Genomic DNA, 13,777 nt, shown 5'->3' on the forward strand with positions numbered 1-13,777 from the left:
TTTGTATTTGTATATTGGCAATTAAATGCGACCTGAGACTGTGGAGTAAGTTGAGGTGGTTTATAAATCATAAATGTTTCATTCGGTACTTAATGCTGCTGTTATGTGCAAAGAAATATCTTGATTTGTTTCACAGGACATGCTTTCAGTTTTTGATCCATGAAGGAAAAAGTGAGAAAATTATTTTTCATTAGATATTTGTAAACATTCAAATGATTCTCTGTTAAACCATGTATCTCAGGTCATTGTGAACTTACCCAAGATTAAAGCTAGTGGTACTCTCCATAATAGATGCACAGTGCTGTTGCAGGTTCATGCATGGGACAGATTGATTACTTAATGCAAATATTCAAAAGCAGTCCCCTTTATTTTTGTCAATTGTTAGCTTCTGCACTTTTTTAAACATTCATTCACAGGATGAGGACGTTGCTAGTTAGGCTGGCATTTATTGCCTATTCCTCAGTTAAGAGTCAGCCATGTTACTGTGGATCTGAAATTACAGGTAGGCCAGACAAGGTAAAGATGGCAGTTTCCTTCCATGAAGGACATTAGTGAACCAGATGGGTTTTTCTGACAATTAGCAATGAATTCATGGTCGTCATTAGATTGTTGTTCTAGATTTTTGTTGAATTCAAATTCCACTATCTGCCACAGCGAGATTCAGACCCAGGTCCCCGGACTTTTACCTCGGTCTCTGGATTAATAGTCTGGTGGTAATATCACTAGGCCATTGTTTCCTCTTTTATTTTAAAAAAAAGTCTCTCTGTACCACCATTTAAAATATATTTAAATGATGTATAATGACTGTGTCTTTCTGTGGCTGGTAGTAACCAACCATGCTGTAATCTTGTAGTCTTATAAGTGATTTTATAATGTGTGTTACATTTTGCCATGAAATTTAACTGTTATAGGTATGGAGTCTCATTCTTATGCAATTGCTGAAAATTTTGAAAATGCAATGGTCTAAAATTTGTACTTTTTTTTTCTTCCAATTTTCTGTTGTCCCTGTCATTCCTTCTCCCATTCTCTTTCTGTACCTGAGCTGACATTGAATTCATGCACTTCGTTGGACAGCGTTATGCTGTGAATGCAGAGTGACGCCAACAGCATGGATTCAGTTCCCACAACGGTTGAGGTTACCATGAAGGATTGTGCTCCTCAATCTCTTCCCTCACCTGGGATGTGGTGCCCCTCTGGTTAAACCATCATCAATCACCTCCCCTTCTCTCTAACGAGAGAGCAGCCCTATGATCCAGTCAGACTCTGGTACCTTACTAACTGTGAACTTTGCAGTCCTTCAAATTTGATTTGCTGAAGGTGATGCTCAGTAGGTTGTCATGCTCAACCAGTTCCCAGTTGCAATGCCTTCCTTGTTGTGGCAAATACCTGGTATGTTTGAGCAATACTGACTGCACAAAAACCTATAAACAAGACTGTGCCTAAGTAACAGCAATTGCTATCAGCTGTCCTGCTATCAGATGATGCATTTCCTTGTGCATTTTGAAAGAGCTCTTCTCATTTGGTCTTTTCTGGATTGTCTTGAAATTATGTAAAAAAAAAAAGCTGAAGCACATTATAAACATTTGAGAAATCAAATCTATTTGTATGAAGTTATTGGGCTTTGGCATGTTCTTCATTGACCATCCCTCAAGATTCTTGATTAAAAAAACAAGAAATTTGCCATCTAGTCCTGAAAGTGCTGAATAAAGTAATTCTTCTCATTCCATTATTGCACCACTTAATTATAAAAGCAAATCTCTTGACTACACAATTGATGCGGGATAATTTTCTTTTCTTTTGACCTCAAGGTTGAAATTAGTTGAAGAAATCAGCATTCAAATAAAAGCAAAATGTTGCAAATGGTGGAAATCTGACATAAAAACAGAATGCTGGAGAAACTCAGCAGGTCTTCTATCACCTATAGATAGAGAAATAGTTAATGTTTTGAGCTAATGTTTCAGAACAAGTTAATATTGGACATGAAATGTTAACACTGTTTCTTACTGTACAGTTGCTGCTAGACCTGCTCACTTCTGTTTTTATTTAAGAAAACAGCGCTATTGCTTTTTGCAAACAATCAATTATTTCGCAGTACTGAAGAGCATTGAACAGAAGTGCTTCAGTGACCTTTCTTTGCTTCTATATGCCCACTTCAAAATCTCAGTAATAGAAATTACAACGTCTTTTGACTTCCTGGTCATTGCAGTTTTTTATCTTGTTGCAGTTTGCGAGACAAAAATGGAAACAGTCTGCCGTCTTTCACCAGAAGCACATCTACAGCCTTTTAAAGACAAAATGGAAGAATTCATTAATCAAGGTAAATGGAATAGAGTTCAGCCTTTTTTATATATAAATAAAAGTCTCCGGTAAGTGACATTATGTATTTTAATTGTGACAATATTTGTTTTGGCATCAGAAGTTGCCAAGTGACACAATTAATCAGTGACATAAATATATTGGAAGCATATGGTACCTGATGAGTAGATTTTGGGATGTACAACAAAAAAAGACTTTGTATCAAACTTCAACTGCTGTCTTGGGCTATATATAACCATGTTATTAGTTTCCTTCAATTGGGTTATAAAGACATTTATAACTGAGCTATTAATCATGAGAACACTTTTTCAATGATCCTTGTCAGTGGCTTGGGAGTAGGTTTTTCCTCCTCCATATTTATCTCCTACAAGCACATAGAATTCCTTGTTTTAATTTGCAAAACAGCAGTAGTAAATGACAAGTTAGCCATTTAAAGAGAATGAGTCAAGTATATACATGTGTTTCCAAGTTTATGGCGTGTGGGTAACATGGATCCAGGCCTTTCAATACCTTTTTTGGTGCTTATGTTTCCTATTGGCTTTTTTGTGCTGTTTAAATTTGGAGAGCCCAGTGATTTGGAAGGGATTGTTGACATTTCAGTTTCACTTTGTGGATACATCATGAATCAGAACAAAAATGTTGATGTCCAGTCTGGGATGTGTGCAAATTAGTGGGGTATTCCTTTTCAGTGGGGCAGTGGCTTCCATGGTATGTGCTGAATCAAATTCCAAACTTTGGCACCTGGAATTCCGACCCTACAAAGCATTTTAAAACTGAGACGAATGGTTGTAATCTTGTCTCGCTACTTTTGTCTTATTTGTTAATCTTCTAGTTGCAATTATTTATTTTCATTTCACGCTAACACTTCATCACTTTACCAAACTCAGTAATTGCTCAAAATCCGGCATTTTCCAATAGTCATTCCAAAGGTGTGTAATTATAGTGTGCAATTAATTTTAAACTCTGAAATATTAATGACACATCTGAAATCTTAACTGGGCAAAATGCAAGACCCTCGGACATGAAGTGGTCTCATTGGAAAAGGGGACTTCTGAGACCTTCGAAGAAAAGGGTGTTTATCTGATGCCTGCATGATTTTCAGAATGTTATTTTTAAAAAGTCTTTGTTCAAGCTGTTATTAAAGGTCCTTGAAACATTAAACAAAAGTAACATGTTGGACCTGTATCTACAGAGAGTGGCATTTGTATTTATTTTACACTGAGCCTCATGTGTTACCTAATTATACTTGAGTGGAATAAGCCATTTTTGTTGTTTTCACTGTTCAGTTTCAGGTTTATACCTGATCATAGCAATGTGCCATTGTAGTCAAATGGCATGTCAGCACTCCTTTACATCTGGATAGGGTGTGAATGCAATCTGGGGGCTTTATGCACCTAAGTCATAAATGGACAGTCTGTGATACAAGAGTACAAGGTCACCTTTGATCAATGGAAGGACACTGCAGTGAGAATTTAAATAAAAACAAAACAGAACGCCTATGTTTTGTGAAGAATTTATTGTTTTCGAGATCAGTTATTGAAAAGGAGTAAAGTTAATGTATAGTTTTTAAACATGCCTACTGTCAGACAGCCTTTCTTCTCCAGAATTCTATTTTTTTTTAATTGTAATTTTATTTGCTGTGGATATTGACTTTAAAGCCACAACGCCTCAACTTACTTCAATTTCAAACACGTTTTTCCAAAGCCCCGAGACGGTAAAGTTTGTTTACTTTTGGAGCTGCCCATCAAGTATGTGGGTGTGTGACCGGGATCACAGCCTGCTGTCAGACTGGAGCCTGTAGTCCTAGTCTTGGTGCCATGCTTGACTGACGTCTCCAAATGTAAACAAATATTGCAAACCTTTAGAATTACCATGGCTCAGTAACTAAGAGGAATTGTAAGACGGACTTTAACAGGTGGGGTTATAGTGGTGAGGGGTGGCGGAGGACAAATATTTTGTAAAGGGCTTCAGAATTAAGTTTCAAACAAAATTTGCAGACCACTTTTACAGCTCTGAGCCACAATCTTCCCATCTTTATCAGTGAATTAATTTGGGATGTACAGTCCCTTGGATATTTAACTCGAATGCCTGAAACAAATGTTCCATCCACAACTCTGTGACTGCTAAGAGGCTTATAACATTTGTATTTTGTGGGCACTTTTGGATTCTAATTTATATCTTTACATACTTGGAGTCACAATGTCAAGGGCGGAAGAAGAAAGGATTCAATTATTGTGTTCATGACCAAAAGCAAATCACATTTCTGAGCTAATCTACTGTGGTTCAAATTTAGGCACTGATGAAGATTCAAATTCAATGCAGCATTAATTTGAAGGCACCGTTTTGATGTTCTAAATGGTTGAAATCAATTCATCCAATTTAATGAAATGGTAACATCAAGCAGCACAATTTTAAATCCTTGCATCAATTGCATAAAAAGGCTGTTTCTCGTGTCACTTTTAATACTTCACTAATCTCCTTAAATCTGCAGCCACTTGTTAATCCTTTAATCATTGGGGAAGCAGTTTCTCTCTATTTCAAAATCTTCACGATTTTAAACACATCTATCAAATGTGCTCTGCACCTCTTGGGAACAGTCCCCGAATCTCCAATGTAATTGCATAATGACAAAGGCTCACTCTTGAACCATTTCCGCTTAACTGTGGAGAGAGGTTCCAGGCAGGTTTTTCTTCATCTTTTGTAAAGGGCAGTGCCTAAGACAGTACTTCGCTTAAGCTGAGGTTAATTTATTTTTACATTTTAATTCGTTGGTTGTGTTAGTCTTTCCTAATTACAATTAAAAAGACTATGGTGAGCAGCGATCTTGAACCGCTGCGGTACATGAGGTTTCCTGGTTTTGCTTAGTACTATTAGGAAGGGAGTTCTAGGCTTTTGTCCAACTGACAGTGAAAGAACAGTGTGGGAATTCCAAGTTAGGTTGATGTGTGGCTTTGAGAGGAATTTGCAGGCAATGGTGTTGCCATGCATCTTGTTGCTCCTATTCCTGTAAGTGAGAATGTGATGGCAAGTTTGTCTGTCAAAGGAAGCATGATCACTTGTTGCAGTGCATCTTATAGATGGTATGCAGTGTTGGTCCTGTGAACCAGGGATTAAACTTGCTTGGAAATCCCTTAATTTGTGTTTGCACCATCAACAAAATTGGCAATACTTGATGTTATTTAGCAGAAACTGCTACATACTTCAGTATTTGTACAAGTGGTTAAATACAGAGATCTAGTCATGTCTGTCAATAATTTCCTGCCCCCTTCAAGATAGAAATCATTTAGAAATCATTGGTGAACTTGCATATCTGTGTCATTATTGCCACAATAAAATCATGCACAAAAACTGATGACAGGTTGTATGAAGTGTACATGGATATTTAACGTAGTCTTGCGATAATAGCTTAGCCATAGTCATTCCTCTGGCTGTGCAAACCCACTTTGATAGGTGTGACATGTCAAACATTTGCAAGTAATTTCAGAGTTTGATTTTAGAATCTTGTTTGCAATTCTGACCTTTGCACAGTTTTTGTTTTTTTTTTACACAAAGCAAAACAAAGTGAATGATGAAACCTGCTCATTATTTTCTGGTTCGCTGTCTGAGCAAATTCTTCCATTTGATTGCTTGCTTCATGACAACACTGCTGCTGAACACCAAAGATTCCTTCATCAAACTCGAGAGTGGAATTGAAGTCCAACAAGTAAAATCAACACCATGGAAGTTGGTGGGCTGTTTGCTTTGCATTCCTGGCAAGTAATGTCACTTCATTGCAGGCCTGGATTTTGCAGTCTACGTGGTTGATTCAGAAGCAAACATTGTTTAGTTTTGAGCATTCTTATAAGCAAAAAATGAAGTATTGCATTTGCTGTTCACAATGTGGTCTCCTCATCATTGGGGAAACAAAGCCAGGGACCCTGCAGCCCTCCAGACTCAATATAGAGTTCAATAATTTTAGGCCCTGAACTCCCCCATATCTTAGCCCTCTACACCACACACCAGGTCTTGCTACCATATAGTCTGCCATTACACACTACGTATTATTAGCCACTAACAATCTCTATTAACAGCTATTGACCGTCTCAGCCAGATCATTATTGACTCCTTTGTCTGTCCAGCTGTTCTTCTCTCTCTTTGGGCTCTATCCCTACTTATCGTTTATTCCTTATCCTTCCCCCCCAACCCTATCTGCTGTATATAAAGCAACATTTTCCTAGCCACGTAAGTTCTGAGGAAGGATCACCGGATCCAAAAGGTTAACTTTGTTTCTGCTCAGCTGCTGCCAGACCTGCTGAGCTTTTCCAGCAATTTGTTTGTTTCTGGTTTGCAGGGTTTGTAGTTCTTTTGGTTTTTACGCATTTTATAAAAGTTTTAGTTTTTGTATTCATCAGAATAATTTGCAAGAAATTTGTGGGCAGCACGGTGGCACAATGGTTAGCACTGCTGCCTCACAGGCCTAGACCCGGGTTCAATTCCCGACTCAGGTGACTGTGTGGAGTTTGCACGTTCTCCCCGTGTCTGCGTGGGTTTCCTCCGGGTGCTCCGGTTTCCTCCCACAGGTGAATTGGCCATGCTAAATTGCCAGTAGTGTTAGGTAAGGAGTAAATATAGGGGTATGGGTGGGTTGCGCTTCGGCGGGTCGGTGTGGACTTGTTGGGCCGAAGGGCCTGTTTCCATACTGTAAGTAATCTAATCTAATCTAAAGGCCAAATCGAAGAGAAACAACATTTGCATTCATCATGTTGTGGTCCTGCACTACTTTCACTCCATTGATCCACCTTTGGTACATTCACTCCCAATAACTTTGTGCAGCAAAAAATATATTACCATTTAAATTATCGTTTGTTGACAGCAAGAATTTAAGGTTAATCAGTTTCACTTTCTTGATAATTTTATTTTAAATGCTTATCCAAGGATATCATGCAACCTTTTCCCCTGAATCTTAAATCTGCACTGTGTCTTGTAGGCCACAACGTATTGCTAGTTAACAATATCTTTGATTATAACCTGCTCAAGGAAATTATAACTAAAATTGCGATGGAGTTCATGATCAATGCAACTAAATACAACTTGCAAAATTTTGATTTAAACCTTTCAAAATTTTCTGATGATTTTGCTACGTGGTATATTGCATGTGGTAAAAACAATGACTGCAGATGCTGGAAACCAGATTCTGGATTAGTGGTGCTGGAAGAGCACAGAAGTTCAGGCAGCATTTGAGGAGCAGTAAAATTGATGTTTTGGCTAAAAGCCCTTCAGGAATAAAGGCAGAGAGCCTGAAGCGTGGAGAGATAAGCTAGAGGAGGGTGGGGGTGGGGAGAAAGTAGCTTAGAGTACAATAGGTGAGTGGGGGAGGAGATGAAGATGATAGATCAGGGAGGAGAGGGTGGAGTGGATAGGTGGAAAAGAAGATAGGCAGGTAGGACAAGTCCAGACAAGTCATGGGGACAGTGCTGAGCTGGAAGTTTGGAACTAGGGTGAGGTGGGGAAAGGGAAATGAGGAAACTGTTGAAGTCCACATCGATGCCCTGGGTTTGAAGTGTTCCGAGGCGGAAGATGAGGCGTTCTTCCTCTAGGCGTCTGGTGGTGAGGGAGCGGCGGTGAAAGAGGCCCAGGACCCCCATGTCCTCGGCAGAGTGGGAGGGGAAGTTGAAATGTTGGGCCACGGGGCGGTGTGGTTGATTGGTGCGGGTGTCCCGGAAAAGTTCCCTAAAGCGCTCTGGGGAGACTGGGCGCCTCCAAGCAATGTAGAGGAGACCGCATCAGGAGCAACGGATACAATAAATGATATTAGTGGATGTGCAGGTAAAACTTTGGATGTGGAAGGCTCCTTTAGGGCCTTGGATAGAGGTGAGGGAGGAGGTGTGGGTGCAGGTTTTACAGCTACGGTGGCAGAGGAAGGTGCCAGGATGGGAGGTTGGGTTGTAGGGGGGCGTGGACCTGACCAGGTAGTCAAGGAGGGAATGGTCTTTGCAGAAGGCGGAGAGTGATAGAGAGGGAAATATATCCCTGGTGATGGGGTCTTTTTGGAGGTGGCAGAAATGTCAATGGATGATTTGGTACATTGTATGTGTCCAATCAAGCAACATGTATCCTTGATCATTGTCTTTCAGGACTTGCAGTAGTCGTGAAATACAATGATGCAAATATGCAAACCATCAGCAATTCCCTCAAATGAATTGTGATCATACGCAGCTATCAATTGTGTTTGAAATAAGTGTTGTTATTTCACTGGTTGTTCCCTGTAACCACTTATCCAGACTCTAGCTTGCTTCTCTTGTACAGTTCATGGATGTCTGTCTAATGCATTTCATTTGAAAGATAACAATTGTATGTGCCTTCCTTTTGGGGCAAAAACAAACACACCTTCCACCTAATTCTTGGAATGGAGTTTGAATATGCTGATATAAGTAGTAAATTATTGCAATTTAGTAACTTCTCTTGAAGTATCATCCATTTCAACCAGTTACCACAATCCTGACTGGAATTGTTCTGCAATTTCAGAAGAGGAAAATCTAGAAACTTATTAGCATTTTTGCTTCTACTTTTATTTTTGTTAGCATCTCAAATTGATGTTGTGCCTATTTTGAAATCTGATCAGTTTTCTTTATTTTCATTCTGCAAAGATTAATTATTGAACAATTGTGCAAATGCAGGAATAAGCCTTTTTTGTAACCATCCTCATTTAAAAAAAACTCTGTAGTCAGTTCCCAATAACTACTTGCAACGGAGAGCATTTAATATTCTCAGCATCAGTAAGGAGCATTCTGGATCAGTGGTGCTGGAAGAGCACAGCAGTTCAGGCAGCATCCAAGGTGCAGCGAAATCGCCGTTTTGGGCAAAAGCCCTTCATCAGGAATAAAGGCAGAGAGCCTGAAGGGTGGAGAGATAAGCTAGAGGAGGGTGGGGATGGGGAGAAAGTAGCATAGAGTACAATAGGTGAGTGGGGGAGTGGATGGAGGTGATAGGTCAAGGAGGAGGGTGGAGTGGATAGGTGGAAAAGAAGATAGGCAGGTAGGACAAGTCATGGGGACAGTGCTGAGCTGGAAGTTTGGAACTAGGGTGAGGTGGGGGAAGGGGAAATGAGGAAACTGTTGAAGTCCACATTGATGCCCTGGGGTTGAAGTGTTCCGAGGCAGAAGATGAGGCGTTCTTCCTCCAGGTGAGAGGAGGAAGATGAGGTGTTCTTCCTCCAGGCATCTGGTGGTGAGGAAGTGTCGTTGAAGAAGGCCCAGGACTTCCATGTCCTCAGCAGACTATCTGGTTCATAAATATCCTTTAGGAAAGAAGCTCTGTCCATGCCAGGTCTGGCTAATATGTGTCTTCAGTGCAACAGCAATATAATTGACTCCCGAATCTCCTCTGGGTATTTAGAGATGGGACATAAATTCTGGCCCAGCCAGTGATCACCCATTCTGTGAAGTTTAGAAAAAACGGATTCACCTTTCCAAGGCACACTTGTTATTGCTGAAACATTTAATTTGTTCCAGGGATGTGCACAAGGATTTTATTGGCACCAATTGGACTTGGCATTAAGTTTCAGTCGTTGCATAATTGTCGATCATGTCAGTATGAATGTGTTAAAGGTTAATGTTGACTTAGTCATGGTGGTAACTATGATAATTCACTGCACAACATCTTGTTTATTAACCAGCTCCTTGAACGTACGTGCTTTGTTGTTGATCTCTCTTTATCTTTTGCATACACTGACATTAACTTGAAATCTAGCTTTGTTAACAGTGGATTTAAGTAAACGTGGAGTCTCTTTGATAGTTTAGCCAAGGTCATTAATTTTCTGTTGGTTTCAGTGAAGTAACTTGTCCCCAAAAATTGACATTTATACATGAAATTTCTGAGATAAACAATTAATCCAGAGCTATAGTCAGACTTAGCCAGTTTTTAGTGTAACAGGGTTTAAAGTTGCTGAATTGGACTACTGTTGTGTTAACTGTATCACGTGTCAAATTGATCTTCAAATTTCCATGAAAACAAATTCCTAAGTATTGTTGTCAGTAGATTGTATATGCAGTGACAGTAGAAACTTGACATTTTGCACTGTAACATTTTGACATAGGCAAGAAAGTGTGATTCAGAAAAATGGGAACAACTCTTTGCCTAGCTTCATGTTTTGGCCAACATAGAATCATAGAATCCCTACAGTGTGGAAGCCATTCAGCCTATCAAGTCAACACTCTCCCTTTGAAAGGCATCTCACCCTATCCCTGTCACCCTGCATTTCCCATGGCTAATCCACCCAGCCTGCACATCCCTGGATACTATATGGGCAATTCAGCATTGTCAGTCTACCTTACCTGCACATCATTGAAATCAGTTGAATTATGATGAAAGAAGTGCATCTCTCTTTAAGATGTTGTGTGCAGGTAATGACCCGTTTGATCTTAGCAGAAATGTTTTTTTTCCCTGAGAAGTGTCATGCCATCAACCCTGCCACCTCCTCCTCCCCCCCCCCCCCCCCCCCCCCACCCCATCTGAACTCTGGGCTTTGAATGTTTTGACAGATCTAATCGATGAGGTTCCCAGTTCGCCTTCACACTGATTGGGAAGAAAAACAACCTGATAATTTTTCACCAGCTTAGCAAACAGAAAGCATGAAATCCTTTAAAAACTTGATCCTTTTATCCCAGTTCTGCCCGCAAGTATCCTCCCTTTCCCATTTCAAAATAAACAAAGTTGAAAACTGGGCACCTGTTAATGACACTTTTGGCTTTGTTGTGATCTATTTGGTCCAATGTAACACTAGTAAGGAAACTCTCAAACCAAGCTAACTGGATTGTTTGCAGCCACTTTGTCCTGAAATTACCATCCACGGCCAGCACGAGTCTGCATGAAATTTAGCTATTATAGATGGTCAGTACAAAACTGATTTGACAATTTGGTAATTCTGTTTTTTAAATTAAGGAACCACTAATTTTACTGCTGCTGTCAATTTATTGGTGATAATTTATATGTTAAGGTACTGTACCTTAATGACTCATACAGTTAGTATTGTAGTTCATATTAGTGTGATATGGCTAAAAGGGGTCTAGAATTATTGCCCCAATTTAAGGGGAATAAATCTGTTTGCACTAAATGATTAAAAAAACCTTGAGTTTATATTTTTTTAAATCTTGAGAGAAATGATTTAATGAAATGTGTAAATAATTTCAGTAAAATGATGAGAAATTTATTACCTAGATGTCATTGGTATCTCAATTAATAGTTACCTTTTATGGCATGCATAGTTAGCACTAAGAGTAGAGCAATGAAATGGTCAAAGTGCACATTAAAACCAGCTAAACAAAAATGTCTAAACAGCCAATTTAAATGCCACTTTTACCCACACTTGATATCTCACTACCATCCCCCTACTCCAGAGGCACTTCTAGATCTAAACTTTTGAAATGCAGCAGGTATGCAGGTATGTACAATCATAGAACAACGAAGAATGTTGGCCTACCCAGGTTACTAACCCTTTCCATGTTTTAAAAATATTCTTGTGCAGGAAACAGCCCAGGTCATGATGTTCTGGCTGTGGGGGTGGAAACAATATGTTGCTTTCAAATATTGCCTGGGCTTCGAAATGGAATTGTGCAGCTTTTAAATAGAAGAGCCAGGCTGATGGCTGACTTGTTGCGAGAGTTGAAACTATCATCATTGACATTCCAAACAATAGCCAGTAGAAATTGACCTTTAACTAGGTTACTAGGACAAAGGGTTAATAACGGCATCAAATCTTAATGCTCATTCAGAGTCACAGATGTACAGCATGAAAACAGACCCTTTGGTCCAACCTGTCCATGCCGACCAGATATCCCGACCCAATCTAGTCCCACTTGCCAGTACCCGGCCCATACCCCTCCAAACCCTTCCTATTCATATACCCATCCAAATGACTTATAAATGTTGCAATTGTATCAGCCTCCACCACTTCCTCTGGCATACATGTACTACCCTCTGTGTGAAAAAGTTGTCCCTTAGTTCTCTTTTATATCTTTCCCCTCTCAGCCTAAGTCAGTGCCCTCTAGTTCTGGACTCCCTGACCGCAGGGAAAAGACTTTGTCTATTTATCCTATCCATGCCTCAATGCAGATTTAATGGGCTCCTCTTGTTCAGTGATGTTCTTACCATTCTATTTTCACACCAATGTGGTGGAGTAGTATGACTCTTCACTGTTTGCACAAATACAAAAATAACAACAGTGTGATAGAAGTAGTTGCAGCATTACTTCAGTTCTGAAAAGCAAAGAAAAAAAAATGTTCTTTGTTGGAATGAGACTGAATATTGTTTTTGCCAAACCGTTCCAATGCCAGGACCCCTGCAGGTTGAATGACTTCAAAGTCAGTTTGCTCTTGCTTTTAAAATAGTAGTGCCATATGGAATTATGAGAAAATAATAACTAGAGTAGATAGGGGAATTTATGGACATATTTTCTGAAATGGCAACTTAGCTCCAGATTTCCAGAAAGGAAGTGCTTTTGTTCTTTTTGCCAGATAGGATTGCCATTTGGTCATTATTGTAGCAATAAATTTGGTGACTGCAGAACCCAACCATCTTGTCTTGTCTGAAGGCAAGGACTCTATAATTGTGCATTCTATTTATTAGGCACATGAATCATTGTCAGCTTTAAATGTATCTTAGGTTTATTAAGGAATTGCCTCAACCTTTCATTCTTTACCTGGTATGTTGGAGCAGAGGGAAAATTAACTTGGAAAATCCCAACACTTTGTTTCAGAAGCCAGTACATGATGACATTGCCAAAAATGTCAGCTAAGCACCAAGATAAACTTGCCACAAATTTAAATGTCTCAATACATTGAGTTTCATGCATCTGAGCTGGTATGGAGACTTGGTGCTTACAATAGTCAAATGGAATTTGACTGACTGTTGATGTTGTGGTGAAGAACAAAGGCCAATAGTTTTTCTTAATGTGCGACCACATTAATAATTAACTTCTAATCAAACCTTAAAATCTGTAAACAGTTTATCTTTCCAGAAAACTAGTTTTGTTTTGTTTGCATGTAATAAATGACAGTAATGAAGTGATATGGGACATGATTGCCTGTGCCGTCTTCTGGTACAATGTATATGAAGGAATGTAGTTAATTTTATGTTCTGATCACAAACTAAATATCCAGTTGTTGTGCACATCAAGGATGCTGATGTATGTAACTTGTATGTTGCATTTACCTGATTTATATTCAGTCCTATTCCTCCTCGTTCAAATGACTGGATACAAGCACTCAGTTCTCATGAGATTGCACATTTAGTTGTTTAAGTATAAGGAACTCTTAGGATCCAAAAAAGCACTGATCAGAGCTTGATCAGGGCATTCAAAGGAAATTAGATTGGCATCTGAGGAGAGTAAATTGTAGACTGAAAAGGAAAGGCGAGAGGAGCAGGATTACCTGAGCTGTTCTTGGACAACTCCTATCTTTTTCTGTCACTGCCATACTTGGTTTCT

General features: G+C 39.4%; 1 protein-coding gene across 1 annotated transcript in view; it reads left to right on the plus strand.

Moving 5' to 3' along the window:
- Window positions 1-13,777, plus strand: part of fmn2b (formin 2b) — a 451,369-nt gene that overhangs the window by 306,519 nt on the left and 131,073 nt on the right. Inside the window, exon 15 of the mRNA XM_060830804.1 lies at window positions 2,225-2,317. Coding sequence (XP_060686787.1) covers window positions 2,225-2,317 — 93 coding nt within the window. The remainder of the gene's footprint in view (window positions 1-2,224; window positions 2,318-13,777) is intronic.

The sequence above is a fragment of the Hemiscyllium ocellatum genome, chromosome 10 (genome assembly GCF_020745735.1).
Source record: "Hemiscyllium ocellatum isolate sHemOce1 chromosome 10, sHemOce1.pat.X.cur, whole genome shotgun sequence".
NCBI classification, from domain to species: domain Eukaryota; kingdom Metazoa; phylum Chordata; class Chondrichthyes; order Orectolobiformes; family Hemiscylliidae; genus Hemiscyllium; species Hemiscyllium ocellatum.